Source organism: Ammospiza caudacuta, chromosome 9 (genome assembly GCF_027887145.1).
Source record: "Ammospiza caudacuta isolate bAmmCau1 chromosome 9, bAmmCau1.pri, whole genome shotgun sequence".
Taxonomy (NCBI): domain Eukaryota; kingdom Metazoa; phylum Chordata; class Aves; order Passeriformes; family Passerellidae; genus Ammospiza; species Ammospiza caudacuta.
Window position 1 is genome coordinate 39085965 of NC_080601.1, and position 14346 is coordinate 39100310.

At 40.5% G+C, this 14346-nt stretch overlaps 1 protein-coding gene across 1 annotated transcript; it reads left to right on the forward strand.

The window, feature by feature from the left end:
• Positions 1 to 417: 417 nt before the first annotated feature.
• On the forward strand, positions 418 to 14292 carry TCTN3 (tectonic family member 3). Its single transcript, XM_058810604.1, has 13 exons — positions 418 to 526; positions 1228 to 1349; positions 2572 to 2702; positions 3607 to 3715; positions 3790 to 3908; positions 5346 to 5381; positions 5703 to 5777; positions 5881 to 6006; positions 7234 to 7329; positions 7523 to 7620; positions 8194 to 8359; positions 9461 to 9598; positions 12890 to 14292. Exons 1-13 carry the CDS (start codon positions 429 to 431, stop codon positions 13109 to 13111), a joined length of 1536 nt encoding a protein of 511 aa, XP_058666587.1. The 5' UTR covers positions 418 to 428; the 3' UTR covers positions 13112 to 14292.
• Positions 14293 to 14346: the final 54 nt, after the last annotated feature.

Below are 14346 nucleotides of genomic sequence, written 5' to 3' on the forward strand. Positions count from 1 at the left end.
CGAAACACTGTGTTTTTATCTAGGCAGCTCTGCAGACCAATTTATGCCCTCTAACGTAAGGTAAAGCAGTGATTGCTTAGTGACCCACTCAATTTGTAATTTAACATAAATTATATAAATGATCGCAGAATAGGGTAGCTCCTGTTGAATGTTAGACACAACTGCTCTTAACGCAGTCATTATGACGTAGCATGAATTCATTAACAGTAGATGAGTGCCAGTAGCTGTCACCACAGATAGCGGCGGTTACCTGCATTAACGTGAATTACCTGCATTGACTCTTTCCAACGCGCTACTTCACAGGAGCGCCGCCCCGCCCCGCCCGGCCCCGCCCCGCCCCGCCCGGCCCCGCCCCGCCCCGCCCGGCCCCGCCTCTTCGTGCCGCGCAGGCGCAGTGGCTCCGCGGGGTCTGGCGCCGGTGCGCGGCCATGCGCGGGTCCCGCGCGCCGCCGCTGCCGCTCCTGCTGCTGGCGTCGCTGCCCGCCCTCAGCCCCGCGGGCGCGGCCCGGCGCTCCGGCGGCAGCAGGTGGGTAGGGCATGGGCTTCTGCCGCTGCCGGGGCGGGCCCGGGCGGGCCCGGAGACCGGGCTCGGGCCGCGCTCCCGGCGGGAGCTGCGGCTTGGCCGCCTGTGCTTCGCGGTGGTGTTGCCGCGCCCCCGGGCCCAGGGTCATCTTAGCGCTGGGCCGGGGACTGGGAAAGGCTTCCCAGAGCCCACAGCACAGTGGCCGAGATGAAGCGAGGCTTGGTTACTCCGCAGTGAGACAGTTGGCGGTGGGAGCTGGGAAGTCTGGGTTTAAGTAAAAGGTACTTTAGAGTGCTGTGAGGAGATGGTCAAACAAGTACAGACCGCAAGATGCTGTCAGTGTGGAAGATTGTTTCAGCTATTAGACAGTAAAATCTGTCTTTGTAGATTGGCCTTGTGGTGAGGACCGAGAGGAGCTGTAATATATGGGCACTGATTTTCTTTTCAATCACTTTTTTTCCCAGGAAGTGTCAGAGTGATTTTTAATTATGCTAACCGAGTGTCCACAAAGTTACTGCAATGACAAGAGAGGCTTTCTGTAATTGATTATCAATGCAGATTGTAAAACAGCTCATTTAACTGATGAAAACTTTGTTTTCATCAAATAAAACTGTGTTGCGTTCTTCTCGTTATATAATGTAAAAGATGAAATTATGCAAGTATGGTCCATTTTATAGGTGGGGTTGGGGGGCTTGTCTTTACAGGTCTGTGAGTCAAGTGTGTGTGGAAAAGTCACTGATTTTCAGAAGTAATACCCCTTATTCTACAGACATCGTTTCTGATCCTGATGGACAAGATCCACTGTTCTGTGTGCAGTTGGATGACTGTAAGCAATCTTTCTTTTCGCATATTTTGATTGCCTTTGCTTAGGGAATATTGTTTTGAACTGCACGTTGCAATTGTGGCTAATTATTTTGACTGTTACAGTTTCGGAGAGACCATAGTGAATCAGGGTCTTGAGCACCAAAGACAAAGATCCTTGCACTGTTACTAAGGGTAGGGTTTCTGGCTGAGTACAAATAAGTCTTTATCAATTGCTTATGTATCTGTACCGTACTTAGTGGGCTACACATAGAGCAGCAGATAAGGGTTGATGTTTAAAGTATCCCACTACTATAATTTTCAGAAAGTGTTTTTCTTATTGTGTCTTGGATTCTTTATTATATATACTTATTTTCATCCTTTCTTCTCTGCCTTTCTTCTCTGGTGCTGGTGATTTTTTTTCACTGGTAATCATATATCCTGTAGGATATGCCATTAACATTCTTTTCTCTTTTTGCTTTCCACATTGTACTTCATTTGAGTGATTCAATGTCCAGTTCCTGGCGTTCAGTGCAATTGCTGTGGTCTCACATTTGAGCACTTACCATTTTCTCTTTTGAGTTGTCTGGGAATTGTGACCCACAGTTCCATCTGCTTCTGACCTAAATTTTTGAGTATTTTATGTTGGGAGGGGCTCAGGAGATTAACAGGTACAACAGCTGGTCAAAACAAGGTTAGCTTTTTATTATCTTGTCCTGCTTTCAGCTCTTTTCAGATTTTGTCTGAGTGTTTTGCATACAAGGAAGAGCAAAGAAATTATAAGAGGATACCGATAGAAAGTCTGGGGTTTTTTTTAGGATGCCTATTGTGTATTCATACTTATCTTGAGTTTTACTTAACTATTTTGAATCCATTTAATATTGCTTTTTGTGAACTCACAAATGGGTGATTAATTTTGTAATTCAGATTTCACGTGTGTCTAATATGGGCACCTCACGGAAATTACAGCACATATTAATATAGCTGTTAAGGAGTCTCATGCTTTTTGGAAAGTTGCTTTGTGTATTAATAGTTGTTTCCTATGAACTGTATTCGTGATATCATCCTGTTTTGTAGATCGTAGTAGCCTATTATAAGTGTTACTATGGATTAATTAATATAAGGCACCAAGTAGCTTACAATTACTAAAGTTATTTCTTTTAAAAATATTGGCACAGTATTTACTCTTATCTTCTCTAGTAACTTAATGTTGGTGGATTTATTTTGTTTTTCTTTTCAAACTCTAGCAAAGCTGAACTATTTTCAACAGCCGCAGGATGTCAAAGAATCTGATTTTGCGGAGTTCTTAGAGAAGTATGGCAGGCACTCTTTCTTAGCACCATCACAAGTTCAGCCATCATTCTCTGCTTTTTACCGCGTGAGTTGAAAATAAAAAGCAATCAATTTGCACATATGCTTTTACTAACCTGTCTGTAATGTTGTCTAATGAGAACAGATTGAAAGATTCTTATTTTGTACCTAGAAGCCATATTATCACAGGATCATAGCATATCCTGAGTTGGATGGGACCCACAAGGACCATCAAGTCCAACTGCTGGCCCTGCACAGAATGCCCAGCGATCCCACCCTGTGCCTGAGAGCGTTGTCCAAACGCTTCTTGGGCTCTGTCAGCCTTGGCACTGTGACCCTTACCTGAGGAGCCTGTTCAGGGCCCAGCCACCCTCTGGGGAAGAACCTTTTCCTGATACCCAGCCTGAGCCTCCCCTGACACAGTTCCAGCAGTTTCTTTGAGTCCTGTCCCTTGTCACAGAGAGCAGAAATCAGTGTCTGCTCCTTGGGAGGAAGCTGCAGAGAGCAATGAGATCTCCCCTCAGTCTCCTCCAGGCTCAACAAGCCAAGTGACTTTAGCGATTCCTTGTATGGTTTCCCCTGGAGACCCTTCACCATCTTTGTAACCCTCTTTTGAATGCTCTCCAACAGCTTTATGGCATGTGTTGTGGCACCCAAAAGCGCCCTCAGGGCTCAAGGTGAGGCCGTAGCATGGTGCAGAGCAGAGTGGTAGCACCTGGTGATGCTGAGCCAGATGCACCCAGGACACAGATGGCCCTCCTGGCTACCAGAGCACATTGTTGAACTGTTTATCTCTCAGTACCTTCCATACCTTAGTGTATAAAGTATTTCTGGTCAGTTGCCTTGTATTTAAGAGGTTGGACAACCTTTTAGACAAAACCAGGTGTGCACAAAGAAGTATAGATATGTCTTTTGCCCTTGGCATTAGTATTCTGCTGTAACTTTGTGATTTCTCCACATTCTCTTTTCAGGCTGGTGATCCAATCCTCATCTACTTTGATTCGTCATCTGTATTGAGCATGCTTAGACAGCCAATAAAAATGGGAGCCAGTGGACTTTGTGTTGATGGGAATCCTGCTGGTTAGTAAAGGGGGAAGAATATCTTAGGGTGGTTTGCTTCTGTTTTATCTGTTGTCATGTCTTAACTCACCCAGGCTTCCTGGACAGTAAAAGCACAAGCTGTACTCGGATTTTTGCCAACTTGAGCAAGAGCTGCATGACTGACCCTGCCCTAGATGCTGCTTCCTACTACCGTGACTTCACTGTGCTAAAGGTGCATTTCAAATTTTTTGCTTTTGTTCAAAATCTTAGTTGTTTGACTTTGCGTTGCCTTCCACTGTGATTTCAGATAACTGTAAAACTGAAGGTCACTTGGTATGTCATTCCTGATCTTCCAATAGCTGAGGCCTTCTTCTCTGGCCACAGAGAGCAGCAGGCACAACTTTCCCAGGCATTGTCCCAGGGAAGACTGTGAGAAGATCAGAGAAAATAATGATAAACAATTCTTATCTTCACTTGCTGTACCTGTTGTTGTGAACATGTGGAATGTGTTATGGAGATTTGTTTACCAGAGGGTGATTTTGTAATTGGCCAATGGCGATAGTGTTTGGATTCAAGGACCAGTTAAGAAAAACGGTATTGGACCATCAGTAAGGACAATGAGTTTCTTAATAAGTGTGGTATAATAAAGTGATTGATCAACCTTCTAGAATCATAGAGTCAATGCTAATTATCACCTCATCAGGGATGCTGTGCTACAACAGGAAACCTGTTAAAAATGTCATGACTGGTGGTAATCCTTCAATTCAAACTACTTTCCAATAAACTTCCATTATTAGCAAATTCTTAATGTATTTAACAGGTACTTCATTGATACTTCATAGTTCTAATGGCCTATCTAAAATTCTCTCGCATTTTAAACAGATTGTTTATCAAAGTATATCTTGTCTGTTCCATCAGCTTGATCAACCAAGCAGTACATGTTCTCAGTAAAGAATTAGGGTGATTTTTTTTACATAAAGTGCGATCTCTAAAATCATACTGATGCCCCCTTATTAATATTAGCTCTATTTATGTCCATATCAATTTCTCTACTATTTATCCTGACAATAAATTCAAAGTAACCAGTTTACTGGTCTGGGTTCATCCCACTCGTTTTACTGAAAGCTTACATGAAAATGTCTCCCCTCAGCTTGTAGAGTTTTTCTTTTTTTCCAAGAGGAAACAACATTGTAAATAGGAGTACATATTAAGGCTGATGACTCAGTATACCCTTCTACTGGAAATCTAAATCTACTTAGCTAGTAGAGAATAGTCTATTGATCAGATTTAATTAATGTTTTCAGGACTTTCTTTGTCGCTGTTGCCAAAGTACAGTTTTTCCTTAACTGGACACTGAAGTACTTGATTGCAGAAGATGGAGTTTCAGGAATGGATCAGTGATGTGGCACTTAAAAGTACTTGCATTCTGCAGGACATTAACTAGGCCAAGCTTAAATTTGTCTTTTGGTATTTTAAAATGCCTTCTGTGAACTATGTCTGTGATTTATAAATTGCAAAATGATGACGTTTTCACATCTGGAATAAACAAAGTAATTTTGTCAATAACTATTCAGGTTCTTTTGTAGTGATTTTATGGCTTTAGTCACAAACACAGCAATTTACTTCACTTTTTACTGGAATTGTAAAACGGTTTGCTTATTTTCCCCAGGTCCCAATTAATGACACTGTTATGCCATCCATGAAGGTCAGTCTCATTTCTGGTTCTGAAGGGAAAGTGGGAATGTGCTATGTCCAAGACAAGATTTTTCTTGACAAAACTAAGACATTATAGAAAAAAAGGACCTAATAAGGGTGTATTTTTGAATGAATGGGCATAGATAGGACTAACGGCATGGAGGCAGCTTATTTTCCTGGAAAAAGATTGGGGATTTGGAGCAGTGTGATGTGCCCCCCAGATCACAGCAAGGAGGTAAATCTGACTTGGATGGAAAAGCAGTGAAGAAGAGTAAAAAGAGCACTCTCCTTTTAAACAGTTACTGATTGTTAATATACTTACTTTCTCCAGGTAAATGTCACTGCAGTCTCACCACCTGGAGCTCCCCACATGAAAGACAATACATGCATGAATGTTGTTTCTGAGGTATGTGCATCTTCTTTCCTTTTCAAGCAGCTTACCACAAGCTTAAAGCCATTGCCCTATTACCTTACCCTGTCCCCTGTTATTCTCTAAATTGGATTTTCAGGTGATCTATGAGATAGAATATAGTGGCACAAGTGGGATTCAGAGTGTTTCAGTCCAGTTCAAAGTCAACAACATCTCTGTGAACTCCAGATCCTCTCTGCAGCAGCACTTCACCATGCACTTCTGGGTTAGTATCCCCATCCTCCTTGGAATTTTACCAAGTTTGTAGTCTAGCTTGTGATTAATTTTTGTACAGAAGATACCTGGAGAAGTTAGAGCAGTTTCACTGTGATATAGTAGTAACAGAGCCCTGGGATACAGATGATTGAAGAGGGGAGGCATTTCTGGTCTCAAATAAAGCATGCTAGTGGAAAGGTCCAGCCTCAACACAAGCATGCAGTCTTTCATTGCAAAAATTTCAAGGAGCTGAGTATTTTTATATGATGATTTTTGCTCTTGGTTTGGTTTGGTGGTTGGTTTTAGGTGTTTTCTATTTGTTTGGGGGTTTTTGGTAGTTTTTTGAGGGTGGGATTTTGGTTTTTTTTTTGTTTGGTTGATTTGGTTTTAGGCTTTTTGGCACTTTTATTTTGTTTGGGTTTTTTGTTTGTTTGTTTTGGAAGTATTGTTTTGGTTTTTTGTTTGTTTTGTTGGGGGATTTGGGTTTGGTATTTTTGGAGGGGGGTATTTTTTGTTCTTATTTGTTTGTTTGTTGAGGTAAAATGGAAGATAAGTCATCAGCATGGCCTTGTGAGGGAAAGGGTTGAAGCTAAGGTTGTATGTGATGTGTTTAGTGTTTGTGAAAGAAGTTACTAAATTTATTCCAGGTACTTAACACTTTTGCCTGTGTAGCAGGAAAGAAAGTTGCTTTGAAGGGGGTAGAAATCTGGGAAATACTAATGTGTGTTAAGTTCACATAAATCATGTCCCATGATTTATGTAATTCAATGTAAAATTGAATAAGTGATGACCTCAGGGGTCGGTAAGTGTGCAATGCAACTTTGTTGAAGTTATGCCCAGACTGCCATACAAACATTTAGAAGTAGAATGGTCCACTAAGAATCAGGGTCAAGGCAGAGTTTGTTCTGCAGTTCTTCTGTAGAATTGCCCTGACTGATCTGTTCACTTCCTCAGAGACAAATGTTGAGCAATAGCAATTCATTGTATTGAGAGCTCTCCTGGTATTATCCACGTTTCAGGATACTGACATTTAGTTTTTTACCTCCTGGACTGCAAATGAAATTGGCCAGGTAAGAAAGAGTCCTTGGAAACAAATAGTTTAAGTAGTGTATAATGATCTGTCATTCAAAAAACAGCTTACATTTACATTTTTGAGAATGCAGATTTGATCTTTGGGATGAATGGATGTCATTGATGCTAATTTTTTCCTCTATTTCTTCTCTTTGTCGCTTTGTAGACCAGGACTTTCTCTCATATGTTGCCTAGAAGCGGAAACCCTGGCTATATCAGTGGAGCACCACTGTTGATTGCAAACAGTGGTGCCAAGCAACATGTATCCTTTTTCTGCTATGAGTTTTTGTTTATCACTGGTTTTTTTTTGATTTCTGTTACTGCACTGTCTGAACTTTTATAGTGCCCTAAGAGGGAAAAGGAGGAATATGGGGTGAGTGGATTGTTAAATGAGATGAGTGTTGTATGCTGTCTGTTTGTACTTTTGTTTGGTTTCTTGATGTGCAGTCTGTCAGATGAGCATATTAAGGAGTGAAAGTGATGGAAGTTGTTCACAATTCCTCAGGCACACAGTACAGTTTGGAAGGAATATGAGAACAGGCTGCAAAATCAGGTAACACACTCTGCAGTCATCCTTTCCAACAGTTGGAAGTTGTGGACTCAGAATGTTTTTCTGTAGTCTCTCATGTACTTCTGTGGAGCCTAGGTCCTTCCCTGAGGTCACCAATGTGTCTCTACAGATCTTTCACAAACTCCTAAGAGAACATGAATATAGTAAAGATGGTGGACTGCTAGAATAATCTGAACATTGTGATGGTCTTCTGGGACACTTTGAGGCTCTAGTCTGGCAATATGTCTTGGGCAAGAGTAGAGTTGAGGAGTGAATCTTAAAAAGTGGTTGTTTTGATGATTTAGATTGTTCCTTTGACATGGCAAGTGTAGGACCACTGATGTGATAAGATGGCTGAAGAGCTGTCAGTTTTTCTTATCATTATCCCTGCCGTATTTTTCTCCTTTCTTGTTGCTGAAAGGATTGAAACTGCATCTGTTTAATACCAATACTTGTTGACTCATTATAAGAGCAGAAGAAATACTTCTTGCAAAGAAAGGATGTTGACAGTGGTTTGGATTTTTTTTTCTTGTCCTGGAAATCACTTTCTTAAAGGTGTTCTTTTCTCATTTCCAGCCTATCCCCAATACTGGAAGACAGTAACTGTAGTTACATACAGCAGAAGTTACACGAGGCTTTTCAGGGGATGAACAGAACGGAAGACTTTGCTGTAACTGGCAGTGCTCATTCAACCCAGGCAGAAGAGTGGATGACCATTCTAATTGAGAACTGCAGTGTGGAGGTAATATGAATGCAGACAGACCGACTGTAAATATTTTTCCTTTCATATCTTTGTATTGCCTCAGGGAGGTGGGGGTATCTGCACTTTTTTTGTATAATGAAACAGGGATCTTAATATGTGAAAGCATCATTATGGTTCATGTTTATATTATTACAGTACTTAGCAAAAAAAAAACCCTCAAACCCAACAAACCCTGACAGATTTCCTATCTCTTGAATCCTGGTCCTGCTATTTAAATGGGCAAAAAGAGTTAAATACTGAATCCAGTGTTATATAATTTTCTGACAGCCTTTTGGAACTGATAGTAGCTGGCTACTTCGTATTAATTATTATTATGATCCTTTCTGCTTTTCCAGAATAGGGAATATTTTTGTAGGGACATTTATATCCTATTATATTTCCTAATAAGGTTAAAGTTTGTGAGCCAATTACATTGTAATAATTTTTAATGTGTGGGGGAATAGCAAAGTGGAATATGAAGTCCAAGAGGTAAAGCTGAGATTAATTCTAATTGGAACTGAGATGACAGTGAGATGTATGTAGCTCCAAAATGGGTGGTTGACATGACCAGAAGTTACAGAGATAGTACTGAAGTGATTGTTTCAGGTTCTGTGACCTGTATTATCCAAAATATTAGACTTTGGCCATAATGGTCCTTTATCGCTTTTAAAATACTATATTAAATTGATTAGCTCTCACAGACATCTTTTCATAAAAATTTCTTTTAGGAATTTTCCTCTTCTGGGAAGCTGAGGCACCAGAAGAAAAATGTAAACAATTGTTATCAGCTGCTGTTGAATGTAGCAGGTGCACCTGTGATTGGCTCATGTTCCATGTTTACAATTAAGGGCCAATCACAGGACCAAGCTCGGGGACAGATTCTCAGAGAGCTTTACTATACTAAAAGGAATAGAGACAGAAGTTGCAGAAGCTTCTATGCTAAGAATAGAATAGGAATCTTTTAGTATAGTCTTAATGTATTATATATCATAAATTAATAAATCCAGCGTTCTGATCATGAGACCAAGATTCTTGTCTATCTCTCTCACCCTGAGGAACCCTCACAAGTCATGCAATAATTAGTGTGTATTTTATTTTCAGGCTGTGAATTGCACTTCCTGTTGTATGGTTCCTGTGACCCTGGAGATACAGATATTGTGGACTAAAGTGGGCCTCTTGTCCAACCCACAAGCTCAAGTAGTGGGTACACGGCACTTTTACCACTGTCAGCCCCTCAAGGTATGGAATCAAAAACCCTCCCTCACACACAGAGGTAATTAAAGGGGGTTTACAATTTTTTTAAGAACCAAGGAATCAAATGGTCTTGAAACTAAGTAAGTTGAGATTTATTGAATTTTAGCAGTTGTCGGGCTGCAATGGTAGCCTTCTACAGAGGAAGGTTGTTTTGTGGTTTTTTCAGTACTGTCCTCACTCAGTTGTGTAACTGGAAAAGATACCTTCTTTTCAACCCTGAACTACTTTCTGCCACTTAGGACTCAATTTTTAAACTTACAGTTATGGTTGGTATAAAGTTGTACTTACAAACATCCAGTAACTGCATGTTTAATATTTAGTTGTCTCTTAAAGCCTTAATATGGGATTTGAGTTTAGTAATATTTCAGAGACTCCACAGAATGCTGATAATCTGTGCAGAAGATTTCTGTTCCTCCAGAGCTTCTGAAATCACTATCAGGTAGCTGAGGAAGTGACTAATGCTGGTGGCAGCATATTTGGAGAACTGGGGAGGAAGGCAGTAGGCCAGAAAGAGGGTATTTGAGGCCAGGTTGGATGGAGTTCTGAACTACCTGATCTAGTTGAAGGCATCCTTGCTCATCATAGAAGGCTTGAACTAGGTGGCCTTTAAAGGTCCCTTCCAGCCCTGACCATTCTGTGATTTTGTGATGTCAGCTAACATGACCACAGAGGACAATCAGCAGTCTTTTTCAAGCATGTGTCAGTGGATCCCATTGTGATTTTTTTTTTGTTTTTGATATCACATAATCTTTTGGACAGCAGAAATATTTCAAGGTTTACACTTCTCTGTAAGGGCTTAGGGGAAGCAGCTGGCATCCACCCAGGCATCTTCATGACTATGTGGAAGGTATCTGTCTGATGTGTTAACACTCTTTGAACTTCAGACTCAGTCTAAATGAGATTTTACACACTTGTTTGAATGCATCTCATGGTACCCTTTTGTTCTCCCTTCTTGCAAAATACATGAAGAGAAGAGAAGAGGATAGGAAGATGTTAACCATGTAAAACTCATATTGCCCTGAGGCAAAGTGATACTCCCACCCCATGAAAATATTTTTAAAATCACCTGTTACATGGCTTCATTAATAAATAAATTACTAATAAAATTAATTTAAAAATCTTCTGTCTGAGGAAGATTTGCATTCCTAGTAAAAGTGTAGGGTGCAAAGCCCTCAGGATTAGCTAATCAAGAAGAATGAGATTCAGATTTGATATGCTTGAGCAACTGATGCTAATTACTTTAGACCCTTAAGGTATATTGCAAGGCTAACTATAAGAAAGCAAGTTTCTGATAGCAAAAACCCCATGTCATTAAAATCAGTACTGACTTCATCAATGACATCACAAATCCACAAATTAGGATCATTAGTAAAGACATTTTAGGAAAGGACCAACTTGCTCTATAGTCAGCAGTTATGAAGTCCAACTATTTGCAAGCATACTAGACTGCACATTACTTTCAAATTATGTCACTTCCCAGCTTTAGCCTACAGATTCTCTATCTGAGAACTACGCTTTAGTTCCTTTGATATTCTTTAGAGAAACCTTTTTTACTTATACAGCACTGTGTCACTGGAAGGTTCCCTAAGTAACTGACCAGAAAACAGAGAATCCAGGAAAGACATCCTGATTTCAACACCCATACACAATATCTGATCACAGTTATATTTGGGCTTGATGAAAATACAGGACGTTTTAAAATGATGTGGAGTTCTACAAGAGCATGCTGGAAGTTGCTAATGGTTGCCTTCTCCCAGCTGTTTAGGAGGGATTATGTATGGAGTTTTTTTCCCTGCACTCATCTCTCTGATTTTAAGGCAGTTTTTCAAGGTCCAGACACTTAAATCGATCATCTTGAGGCTTCTTGTTGACTAGGGCAACTTGGCCTATTTTTGAGTGTGTTTACTCATTGATAGGAGAACTTGTATCAGAATTGTTTGGAAAATTCTATTTGTAACTGCTCAGCAGTGGTGAATTGTGATCAAGGACTGATCTGGCATGGAGGGCAAGAAGGTGGTAAACTGGCTGGAAGGAGGAACATTAGGACACTTTGCAAGTGAGTGAAGTTTCCAGGTGATGACAGAAGAAATAGCCTCAGCATTTTCTTGTAGCTGTTCTGGAATGGGAACTGCTCAGGGGCCAGCTTTGGGCAGCAGAGCAGGCCTGGGGAGTGCACCCATGGCAGGCTGAAGGGCCGTGTGCTGATGCTCTCACGACTGGTGCTGCAGATGCAAAGGTGCACAAGGAATCTGCTCATGATGCCTCTTTTCACACTCCTGTAGAACCAAGACTGTACTCAATGCATTGTTCATCTTGTGTGGTTGTTTTGTTTTTTTTTTTTTTTTTAATTTAGGCACATACTTATTTTTTAATTCACCTTGAGGATGCCACAAAATTCCCCAATAGGAGTCGCAGTATTTTTTTCTTAAAAGCCATGAACTCTATCTTGCAAATTTTTTGAGTGCTTCCTACATACAGAATTTTTCTCTGAAGGCAATCTTTGAAATTCTTCTCAGGGAAGTGATTGAGGTGGTAATTTCACAGGTTGGCATAAACCAGTGCAAGCACAGAAAGTGTGCTGCCAGTAAATGCCCTCTCAGTGTTAGCATGCAGAGCTAGGAAGTGGGGCAGAGAGTGAGGTTGCTCTTTTGGCAGCAGCATGGTCTTAAAGCAGCCCAAGGTAGCCATGAAACTCCATGCAGTTCAAAGAGCTAGTGTATTAGTTTTCTTGCTGCATTCCATTAAAACAGAAAAGAACTGAGGCCTTAGAGGTTCAGTCCCCTGTGTGATCTTCACTGATCTGTCATGTGAGCAATAAATTTATATTGTATTGGGTCCCTGCTTTAGTTTACTGACATTTATTGATAGGATTGCATCTTGTGGCAGTTCTTTCTGGTAGCAAGCACTTGCCCAAGGAGCCAGCTGATCATTTATAAAAAATAAAGCTAGCTTGTATCTGTTCTTATTACTAACCATTTGGTATGTCTTTCCTCTGAGTAGAAGGCTTACTGTAGCCGAGCTTAAGTCACTGCTGCCATTTTGGAGATCTCTAGCATATGATACACAGTAGCTACTGATCTTTACTACATCCTCAATTTACCTGCTAAGTATCAATTTTGGGAAAGAGGTCTTACTCCTAGGACACTGAACTCTTACCATCCCAAAGACATCATGCTTGCCAGTCGTCTACAGTGTGTTCCCCATTAAAAAATTGGGAAGGGGTATGCCTGTTGTATTAAGACTGCTAAACTCCTTTTGCTTCCCTTCTTGCTGCAGTTTCTAGACATGAGCATGGTACCTTTGACAACTATTGTTACCTTCACTGACATGACGGATTGGCCAGAAGCTCCGCGAGGCCAGCCCCAAATGCACTGGAAACTCCCATTTGACATCTTTTTTCCATTCAAGGTAGCCCTGAATGTAGAAAGAACTTACAGAGGTGATCTGTCTGGGTATTTATTGTTGATTCTAATAATGTCTAGTATTTTCTGCTTTTGAAATAGATGGAGTCTGTATTTAAAGTGTGATGAGTGAATTGATATATTCAGGATATGACCCAGACGATGGACTTTTGTCATCAGGTTTTTATACCATTTCTGTGTTACCTGTGTGCCTTCTGTTCTTGGATTAAGCCATGTGGGCTGCTTGTCCTCTCATGTTTCTGTTGTTTGTATGTGAACTATGTGTGAACATCATTGCAGTGACACACTTGAGAAATGTAGAGATCCAGGAACATTGCTTTAATGAGGGACTAGGAAGAGAATGTTAAAAATATTATTCCGTGTTCCCAGAAACCAAGAATGCTCTCTAAACCAGGGAGCATGGAGAGAGAAGCAAAGTTCAATCAAAGCATTTTGGAGCTCCTTTCAGTTGGAGAAGCATCTGATTTTGGAGCTGCTTTCCTGTTGGAGAAGCATTTGATTTTTCTATGTGAAACTAATCAAACATTTAAAATACAGGAGCTTGCCCAGGTGGCCTGAATTCTATTTTATGAGTAAGCATGTGTGCCAGTCATCCCTAACCTGTCCTTGTTAGATGATGACAACCGCAACTCTGTGAGATTTTTTGAATCTTGCTTTTTTTGTGTCTTTTCAAATACAGATATTCAATTGAAATTTTCATGGTTTAATCACTTTTTACATTAGCAACACTGTTGCACAGAACAAAGCAATTGTGAATGCTCTGAAATACATTGAATTTTAGTGGTTTGTCAAAACATCTTCCTAATATTTTTCTTCTCCCTGGAAAAAATGGGCCTGAATAGACTTTTTCCTAGATAACAAACATTCTCTTGTTCCAGATAGGAACTGAACTGAAAATGGTAACTACTGAAATTCTAGTAGCACATCAGAGAGACTTGTGAATAGTTCTGAAGCTAAAACTTTGAATATTTTAGGAAAATTTGTAGACGTATTGAGACTGAAGCTTGCTGCAATACCTTACCTCTGGTTCACTCTCTGGGACTAGGAAATAAATTTATTGGTTTTGCTGTTAAAGGTGGTCTGATTATCTAGACTGCCATCTACCATCACACAGGAAATCTGTGGGCTGCAAATACGTGAAATGCTGTGAGTATACATCACCTTTTATACTGTAAGTATCTGACCTCCAACGTCCTAATTTTTAGCTCATGCTTGTCTCCTTTCACATTTTGTCATAGCAAGAAATAAGAGCTGGAAAGAGCCTTGTCCATATTCTGCCTTAAAGCATATTCAAATTCTAGCCACATGACA